The sequence below is a fragment of the Rhinopithecus bieti genome, unplaced genomic scaffold (genome assembly GCF_001698545.2).
Source record: "Rhinopithecus bieti isolate Rb0 unplaced genomic scaffold, ASM169854v2 scaffold_34544, whole genome shotgun sequence".
NCBI lineage: Eukaryota > Metazoa > Chordata > Mammalia > Primates > Cercopithecidae > Rhinopithecus > Rhinopithecus bieti.
The window spans coordinates 949,301-959,896 of NW_016814795.1; the positions used below are offsets into that span (position 1 = coordinate 949,301).

The following is a 10,596-nucleotide window of genomic DNA, read 5'->3' on the forward strand; positions in this document are numbered from 1 at the left end:
TTTTTTTTTTTTAGATTTCCTGCCAGTAAGTTGAAAAGACCCATTTGGAATTTGAGAAAACATCCAGAGACGTCTTCGAAAATCTGTACTTCTAAATTCATACTTTGTTTTATTAACAGATGTACATTTGAAGGGGAAATACCATATACTGTAAGCCATTTGGGAATATTCTGCCTGTCAAGGATGACTCACGCTTTTCATTTCAATGGCATGGATGCTGAGAGCTTAAACTCCAGACTCATCTGTACTCTAATTCTAAATCATTTTTTCCATGAACTCTGCAAGCATTTTATGATAAACACACACATGTGTATGACGTATGTGACCTCACCAGCAGTTTTCTGCAGTGTCAAGTGTTATTGGAAGATACCCAAGAATTGATTGACACATATCTTACAGAACTGGAGTTAATTAATAGGTCTACCAATTCCCAAATGTACCACAGGAAAGAGAAAATCTGTTTAAGACAGCAATCAATGACATACTGTGTGTGGTCAGGAGGTATTCATGATACAGCAAAAGTAGATTTTGCAATATGCTATTCAGGAGTGTAAATATAGTCAGGTGGCACATAACATTTTGGTTAATGATGAACAGCATATAGGATGGTAAGCCCCTAGGATTATAGTGGATCTAAAAAATTCTTATTGCGTAGTGACCTCATAGCCATTGGAAAGCCTTGTCTCTGTTTACATACGTTTAGATGCACAAATACTTATTATTATGCTACATATTGCCTACAATATTCAGTATAGTAACGTACTGTACGGATTTACAGCCTTAGGAGCAATAGGTTTCACCAGATAGGCTAGGTATATAGTAGGCTATCCCATCTAGGTTTGTGTAAGTACACTCTATGATTTTTGCACAACAGTAAAATAGCCTAAGGACATATTTCTCAGATTCTGTCTCTGTTGTTAAACGACTCATGATTTTATGCTATTAAAATGCTTGAAGAGTAAAAGAGGTCTATTTTCATAACTAGAAGATGAAACTGAAGGTTATTTTGCAAATGGTTGTATTATTACTTTAAAGGAGCTATTAATTTCCTCCTATAAGATCCAAAGCTATTAAATAATTAAGTAAGCCCTGATTTCCTTCAAAGTGATGTTTTTACTTCTGGGGCATTCTGCCATATACAATGCTAAGTCTATAATGTCATTTTCTGACAATGGAGTTTCAACATTCTTGAAAACAGAATGTAAGATGGTAAGTTGTTTTAAAAGGAAGAACACTGCAAAGAAAAAACTGAATGTTTAAATATCCATAAAAGTCTTAATAAAAGCAACAAATGAAATGTCTTTTTTATGATAAAATTATTTGTAATATGTCTAGACAAAATTTTAAAAGGAGATCAGTCTTTCATTATTTTGAGTGGGGCAGGTAATAGCAAAGTACACACACAACTTCTAAACTAGAATTTAGGAGAAAAAAATGGGTTCTTTATCTGAAAAGTTGCCCTTGAGAAAAGAAGTTGATATATTCAAACTCTATGAGAGTTTATGAACTCTAAGCCAATAATCCTGGCCTCTGTTTCGATTGCTATTTTATTTCTCACTCTCCCGATCTTTCTGTTACTGTCTTCTCCCAATAGTACGAAGTATACACTGTCTCTTTTTTTCAACTTCACAAACAGCAAAACAATTTAAATCCAAAAGTAGTGTTTTAAGTATAATATAGATGAATTTAAAGCAGATTCTCTCTTAAGGCAGCTTAAGCATTGAAAATTAAATTTGATGTAGTCTAGACAAGATATATTGATAATATCTTTTCCAGAATTTCATAGATTGACTGTCTAGACTGCTTCAAATTCCCCAGGTAATTGCATAATCATCTTACTTCTGATCCCCTAAACAATCTGGAACAGCATTTCACAATCTATAGTTATCATGCAAATCAAAATCACTGAGCTTCTGAAGGAGGACCTCTCTCAAAGGCTGTGAGTTTCAGAGTCTCAGGAAAACACTCGCATTTCAATCTCCCACCTCAGAATGCTCGGACAGGAAGCTTTATATATTGGCTATTTGGGTAGAGGAAATCCTGGTAAATGGCCTGGCTCCAGAACCTGTACCTCTTCATTTCCCCAGCGGCCCACCCATAGGGCAGCAATGAGTAGTTGATGAGTGGAAGAGGAAATAGACTGTTAACTCTATTAAAATCTCAACTTCAAAAATCAACATTTCGGGAAAATGATAAAAATGCAAGGATAGCATATGGCGTTTTAATTTAAATGACCATCAACATCATGTAAGCCTCACATTTAAAAAGGGGAAATTAAGAAAGGTGCAGAATCACCCGGCAGCCATGAGAATCCGATGCCATAATTTACAATCTCTGATGAAGTGAGAAACATTTAAGAGGCAAAGTGACAACTGCTATTAAGCAAAATAGCAACACAGTTTTTAGGCTGTGATGCAGATTTATATTTTGTATTAAACGGGTATAGACTTGCATTTTAAAATAGTTACAGCTTCTAATATTAATTGACTTTTTTTCAGCTCTTATTATCCATTAGACAATGTTTAACTTTCACAACTGTGTGAGGTACAGACCATTTTCCTTAAAAATTTCTAGCTTAGAAACTTAGATACAGAGGAGGTAAATAATTTGCACCAGATTAAGCAGCTAGTACCAAGCTGAGGTTGAATGCAAGCTCTGCAGTCTGAGGCTAGCAGATATGCTTTTAATAATGATGGGATTAAAACTCCTTGAGTTTCTACAGGGCCAAAAAAAAAAAAAAAAAAAGTCAATGGGTCATACTGTGCTAGGAGCGGTAGAAGGCAGTTAGAGGTAATAAGTTAACCTTGCATTTAAAATATACAGACCCCGAGAATCAAAAGATTGTTTTTAGCTTGTGTTGCTTGTATGAGACAGAGTCTCAGAGAAGTTAAGTAATATTTCCAGGGCTCCACAGCTAGTAAGTTGTAGAGCAAGATCTGAAGCCAGATGTGACACCAAAGTCCAGGTCCTTTCTGCTAATTTGTGCTAAAAGTTCAGCATTCCTACTGGGCTCTGTCACTCATGTCTGCAATCCTAGCACTTGGGGAGGCCGAGGTCGATGGATTGCCTGAGCTCAGAAATTCGAGACCAGCCTGAGCAACATGGTGAAACCCTATGTCTACTAAAATACAAAAAATTAGCCAGGCATGTCGGCATGCACCTGTAATCCCAGTTACTTGGTACTTGGGAGGCTGAGACAGGAGAATCACTTGAACCTGGGAGGCAGAGGTTGCAGTGAGCCAAGATCACGCCACTGCACTCCAGCCCGGGCAACAGAGCGAGACTCCATCTCACAAAAAAAAAAAAAAAAAAAAAAAAAAGTTCAGCATTCCTGATTCCATTCCATTGCCAATCATGTAGACCATAATTCCTGACGCATGTAAAAAGTGCAATACCATGACTCATGTAAAAAGTACAATATCATGTGGAAGGGGTTCTCTAGAGCTACCTTCAGAATATAGAAAAGTGAGACAATCACCTTGGGCCCAAGCTTTAGGACAACTGATGTATTACAATAGGAATTGGTTGAGAAGACAGCAAAGAGAGAGTGACTAAATCAGGTGCTAAAACAAATTACGTGTACAAAGTCTCCAGTACCATGTGCATAAATTTATCCCTAATTTAATCAATGTAAAACAAGCAACATCAGTAGAATTGCCTGTCCTAAAGCTGCTTTTTACTTAAAACTCTTCAGTCTGTCAGGAAAAATAGTATACATATGGGTTTATAAAAAAGAGAAGAAGGAAGGATATGGTTGGGGAAATAGGATGAAGAGCGACTGGCAACTAGTGAGATCTTGGGAATGTATCTTCCCTGGTTCATCAAGAAGAAAAAATAATGGTGTTTAGTCTAGAAACTGCGTAATATCTAAGGTGATTTCTTATACAAAGAAGATATAGCAGAAACTATTTTGATTTCTAATTCATTTGGGTCAAAAGACATACTTATATCACTTTGGGACACTTTATGAAATTTAGGGAGAGAACCTAAAGTTTCAGTTATAAAGAAGTGAACACCATGTCAATTTTATTTTATCTTTAGGATACCAGAAATATTTCAAGAATAAGTCCTTTATTTGTTGAGTATTTCTGAATTCCAGTTTTGAAGACAATTGTCACCAATGATTTTCTCATTACGTGAACACTTTTGTTCCTCTTAGGATTTCATGCCAAAAATTACAAGAGGGTTTATAATTGAAGGCTATTGATAAGCCAGATTCACCAAACTGCTTTCAACATTAGCAACTTTTCTTTATCTTGATTTTACTTAAATGTACATAATTTCCTCACTAAAACATCTTTACAAGGAATAGACAGATTTAAAAAAAAACATTTTTTTCTTTCCCATACCTCCAAAATAATAATCAAAAATATACAATCAAAGCTTAGCCAAGAAAGAATACAAATGTGAATAATGTGAGTCAAACCTGAGATCAGATCATTGTGCAAATGTATGGCATCTTTTCTTAATCCCTAGGCAGAAGAAAACAACTGGGTGGCAGACACTTCTAGCTGAGGATGGAAATGGAGGAGAAGGCTGGCAATATACAAATGAAGGAGAAAACACCACACATTCAGCCTGCTGACATCTGCTGCACATGCAAAACGGATTGGACTCTAATCCAGGGTGAAAACAAATGCTTTCTTCCTTCTTTCCTCCTGCTCCCTAGTTTTTGTTGAGTGATGTTCTCATTCTTTTTGCATTCACAGATTAAAATTAATAACAGCATCTGAATTTGAAGTAGGTCCCACTGAATAGTGAACCAGAAGCAAAATGAACTGAAGAAATTAGTAATGAAGCATTTTGAATAGAAAGGGGTCATGGACAAACACAATTTTTTAAAAGCCAGCTTTACCTCAGGATGATGTCCAATTTCAATGTAGGTGCAAATTGGATGAAAAGCCCCGGTTCCACAGGCGTACAAGTGAGTCTGATTATATGCCTTAAGTACCTTGATGAAATTAGCACATTCTTTCTGTAAGACAAAAGGAAAACCAAAGATTTTCAGCAATCAGCATGACTGAGGTGTCCTCTAGGGTGCTAGGCATGCTGGAACAGATTTGTCTTTTGTTTTCTTTTTTTAGCATCCCTTTCACAACATTGTAAGGACTTATCTATTTTTCTATTGTTTTGTTTATATTATAACATGCATTAAAATATAGAGTTTCTTACTCTGATGAGGACAATTATTTTATGCCCTTCCATCAGTCTTTCATTAAAACTATTTTTAATTTATTTATACAAAAGCAGAAAAAAAAATTAGATAATCAATAATCACAGGTGATTTTTCCAGAAATAAGGAGAGCGGCAAATTACTTGATTAACTAATGAATTGACTAAACAAAATGATGGTGAAAATTTACTAGCAAAATCAGTTTTCAGTTCCATTTTAGGAAAAGAAAACAAAATATAATATAATATGACCCTCTAATAAACATAAAGTTTAAACATCATTAGTAATCCATTTTGGAAATATCCAAATGAGTATTCACATGGTAAATAACAAAAACTGCATTCAAAATGATTTTGTTAAAGGCTATAGACTTCCTTAACTACCTTTTTTTTTTTTTCTATAAACATTTGGAATTAAGAACCAAATATGTAACTAGAAATGCAGTTAAGGATCAAGTGTGGACAACAGTACAAGCAAGGCAGGCACACATGACAGGACTGGGTTGTTCCTGGGACTTCTAAGCGTGTCACACTCCCAAAGCCATTCTCTATGACTTGCCAGTTTTCAAGTGAAAGCTCAGAGTGCTTTATGTAGTCAGTTGGAGCTTACAACTGAGGTGGTAAGATTATTTGAGTACATTTCCACATGACATCTGTATTCTATATTTGAAGCTGATTATTTTATCTTAATTCCATTGCCCCGTAAAATAAGGATCAGACAACCAAACTTAAGCAGATTAATTGATATTTAAATTCAAATAATTGCTGTCTATTATCACTTATTTTTCTAGGATGAAACCTGATGATGACCCTAAAATACATTGCCCTAAAAATGAATGTGGCCCATTTAAAGTAAAATGCGAAAGTTTCTAGTTATGACTCCTCCCTCATGCTTTCCTAACATATGCTGAGTACTTTGGGGGTAACTAAAATGAACATAATTTCTTCCACTGTTTTGCTACACAGATCCTGAGTCTTTCTTTTGTCTGGTAAGGCACTCCAATGTTTAAAATTACTCTCTGAAATAAATTGATCTTGCAAGTTGTTATGAGGAAAAATTTCCTAGCTTAAAAGGTATGTGGATCTCATCCGTGTTTCACTTTAAATAGGGTACCTCTTAGGTAAAACTATGAAACAGATATAACTTAACTTCCACTACTCTTAGCAACAAGCTCTCCATTCTGTAAGTCTCTCTTCCTTCCCCAAGAGAATAGGGCATGAAGGCTTGGGCAGAGGAAAGAGGTTGTGGAAAGGGAAACATCTGATAAACTCATTTACAAACCAGGCATTCATGAGCCTTACCCAAAGGATTTATTTGTGTTCTTAAAAAAATTTCAGTCATTTGCAAAGAAGCCATTTTCAGGAAAATGTTTACTTTGAAACACGTAGGTGGCCACATACTCTGCTTTTATATAAAGATAATCATCTCTGATTGTGGGCTCAATATTATAGTATTCCAGATTAGAAATAACCAGTTCCAGCACCATACGCTGAAACTAAGAAATTGGCTGTGTACATATTGGTAAGCAAACAGATATCCTAATAAATAATAGTGGCAAACCCAGATGGATGTCTTTTTCATTCTAGAAAAAAACAGGATTTCAGTTTGCATGCCATGCCTTTATAGATATGCATGCAATTTTTTCCACAAACCCCAATTTTTTAGTCTTATCAGTGTTACCTAACTACCTCCTTAGAAATAGGACAGTGGAACTTACTTCTCCATAATAAATAAGGAAGAACATATTTTACCAGTAAGAATACTTGTGAACAAAACAAAGGCTCATGTCACCTCTGCAACTGTTATGAATCATAATATCACAGAATTTGTGGGCTCTTTATCTCTTACAGATTGAATAACTGATTAGCAATTTATAGTGACTACATCTGTCCTTCGAAGGAAATTAGCAGATTGTAATTAATGACTGAAAAACTCTCAGGGTTCTTGCTAACTATGAAATTGGGCTCCACTGAATATCATAATTTTAATTTGTTCTCTATTAACTACTAAAGAGGAACCACTATAACATGACAACAATTCCCCTACAGAGCTGTTGGAACAAAATCAATCACAGGACCATAGCTGTGAAACCTGGCAAAGGGTTCTACCGAGAGTGCTGATAACGGGATTCTATGTTTTTACTAAGCCACTAGACCCACTCTATTGGCCTAAGGCCTGGAATGATCCCCTTCATTTCCCCACTGAACTCTCCCAGTTGGCAGCAGGTTGTATTGTTACCATGCCCTGGGGGCAAGCTCAATATTACTTTGAAAGTGGAGGTTGATGCAAATAGAATGGAGAGAAATTTCTTGGGCTTAGAGGATATAAAGATGCTTGAAATAAAACAAAGAAATGGAAGGAAATACTTTCAAATTTGGTTAAAAATAGCTGAGAGAAGACCCATCAAGAACAATGGAGGAGGAAAGTGTATTAAAAGAACTGGACAGAGAAGAAGCAAAAACTTGACAGAGACATTGTTAGTAAGGATTTGTTCTCAACAGAAAACCTACATAAAAGAGTATCAATCCTGTCATTCATTTGCCTTCATTCTCTAGCTTGTTGCTGCCAAGGTTTTCGAGTGTTCCAAAACAGGATATTCATTTTATTTGGAAGCAGCTTGGACAGTCCTCTAAAAAAGAAGGAAGCGTGGCAGAAAAAGGAAACACACTTCACACATTTCTGCTCTAGGGAGACAGAAGAAGAGTGCTTCTGACCTTTTCTTGAACCATGATGATTCTTAAAACTCAGAATGTAATGTACTTTTTGGCCTTAAACTACTGCACTGCTTTACTCAGCACTGGAGGATTTACAATGTAATAAAGAGAGTGGAATCAGTTCAAAATGAATTCATTTTTCAAACCTTGATCCTTTTTGGAATTTAAGTTGATGAACACAGACAAGTTTAGCAACAAGTTGACTTCCCAAGAGTCAGGCAACCATACTGACCTCTTATTTTACTGAAATGTTCTCCAGAGCAACAGTGTTATAGATTGTTAGCTAGAAATAAAAGTAAGGGCAGTTATAAACCAGTAAAATCCAAGGCCACACCTGAGGGGTAATGATTCATCACCCTTAGTGACAAACCACTTACACTTATGTTTTTAAGGGTCTCTGGTCTTTCCAGATCAAAGGAATGAGGAATTATGTATAAAGATATTACCTGGAGTAATAAATTTAGAAGAAAATGTCTACCCCTAGAAAAAGATACAGGAGCCAAAAGCACAGTGATTCAAAAACAAACATTGCCGATATGAAGCACTGATTAGACTGTGTTACACAGACTTTTCCTGGACGGTTACAAAAATAAAGTCCATCCATCTGTCAAAACAACTGCTCCATGCATGAAAATTAAAACAGAACTGAGGTGTTTTTAACTAACTTCCGATAATTATACTTTCTACAAAAGAATATGATTTACCTCCAATTCCAATTACCTCCTTGCATGTTCTTAAATTCTGGATGGAGCAGTTAAATTTTACTCTAAGTAAGCGAAGAGAAAAGGAGAGAAGACTTGTGAACGTGAACAATCTCTATTCAAATATATTCAGTTCATGATTAAATCAAACAACTTGTTCTGGCTCAACTACAAATCAGTCCAAAATGAATGGGTAGCATATAACATTGACTCAGGTCAGTGAGAATTCATGTAAAAAGAAAAAATGCTTCTATCCCATCGATAGTTTATGTAGAAATATTTTGGTGCATAATCTAGCAGCTGGGAAAGCAAAGGAAATCTTTTCCTATCGTGATGGGTGGATACATTTATGCCTGAAAACCCATTAATAAGCTTAATTCCTGAAGTTAATCTGTTGACTTTCTTTTTCTCTGGTCAATTTATTTGGCAAGCTAGCTGAATACTGGAATCTTCATGCCAAAGCAGTAATCCGTGAGATTGTTCCTGTCACTCACTTTATCCCTTCCTCTATTTAAGCTTTTCCGCACTTATCTGGCAATAATGTTTAGTCTTTTTTTTTTTTTCTTTTAACCTTGTGCTATTACAGCTGTAATCCGATCATCCATAATTGCGTCTTTCTAATACTTTACTATTCACTAAAGGATGTTAGAAATCTCTTCTCCAAAGAGGCTTATCTAATAAAACTAAAATATAAACCATGTTGTAATTATGATATTAGCCTTCTAATGTTGAATTTGTGACTTGGAATTTTTTTAACATTCACCTTTTAAAGTGATGAATAGGCAGTTCTGTCCATTTTGGGAGGCATTTTTACCATCAGTATTTAGAATATGCCATAATAAAATGAATTGAACTTTCCATATCAATGCTTTTATATTTTTTAGAGATTTAAAATAATACTGATTCAACTAACACAACAAAGTTAGCAATATTACATAGCCAGTAATTTTGGTATGTAAGCATATTCATATTAATTGAACTATATCACCATTAAACCTATGATAACTGAAAAACAACTTTTAAAGTGGCTTGAATTATATGATTAAACTAAATGAAGACTCTCTGTATAAGGCTCCCAAATTATTTTACTTAAATGTCCATTGCAGTTAAGTGCCCAATTTGACTGCTCTTTTCCCTCTAGATTGACTATTTGTTTTGAAGTTCTAGAAATATTGTTCAAGATTCTATAAACATTTTTCTTTCAAATTACTTGAAACCTTCAAACATGTTCAAAATGATTATCCACATAGGCACTATAGACCATGCTATTAGCAAAAGCTGACCGCTGTGATTTTCTTTTATTTAAAGGAGTTCAAAAAAATTCACTTTGAAATTCTGTGTGGACCATAGAAGCTTATGGTATCGATTTTTAGGCTTATGTTTTCTTTTATATTATACTGTCACTCGGATTCATCATGATGTGTGCCATTCATTTGCATGATTTGGCTGTGGTCCATTATATGTACCTAGCATAACCTTTCTTTATCTCATATTACAATAAATGCAGACAATTGCAAATATTCTGGGAAATGTACATAAATATGTTTCCTACCAAACCAGGAAAATGATGAAGTACTCACAATCCTCATCCTTATTTCAAAAATGATATTCAGTGGTTTCCAATTTTATGCCCGGGGCTGAATATTTAGTGTTCATGCCTTAATGCAACCAAGTCATTTGTTTACATCAAGTAAGGAGAGTTGCAATCTAAAGGAATTTATTGTGGACAAAATTATTTGGCATATTTAATTCTAACATACATGCCTTTACCATAACAGAAATCATTACACATAAAAGAGAGATGAACTGCATCTTTAATTGCACGTGAGATGTAACCTTAGGAAAAGACAGAAAAACTGAGCCCATATTTTAGAAGAATGCTTGATTTCATTCACATCTACCTCCTTTCTACCTCCTGTCTTGCCTAATATCAAACATTAATTTTTGCTGGAGTCCTTAAAGTCCAAAGTACTAAAGTCTGTTTTTTTTTTTTTTTTTTTTTTTTTTT

At 35.0% G+C, this 10,596-nt stretch overlaps 1 protein-coding gene across 1 annotated transcript in view; it reads right to left on the reverse strand.

Annotated features, from left to right (window-relative positions):
* The window catches only part of SEMA3A (semaphorin 3A), a 231,727-nt gene that overhangs the window by 135,976 nt on the left and 85,155 nt on the right, over positions 1-10,596 (reverse strand). Inside the window, exon 4 of the mRNA XM_017852379.1 lies at positions 4,856-4,975. Coding sequence (XP_017707868.1) covers positions 4,856-4,975 — 120 coding nt within the window. The remainder of the gene's footprint in view (positions 1-4,855; positions 4,976-10,596) is intronic.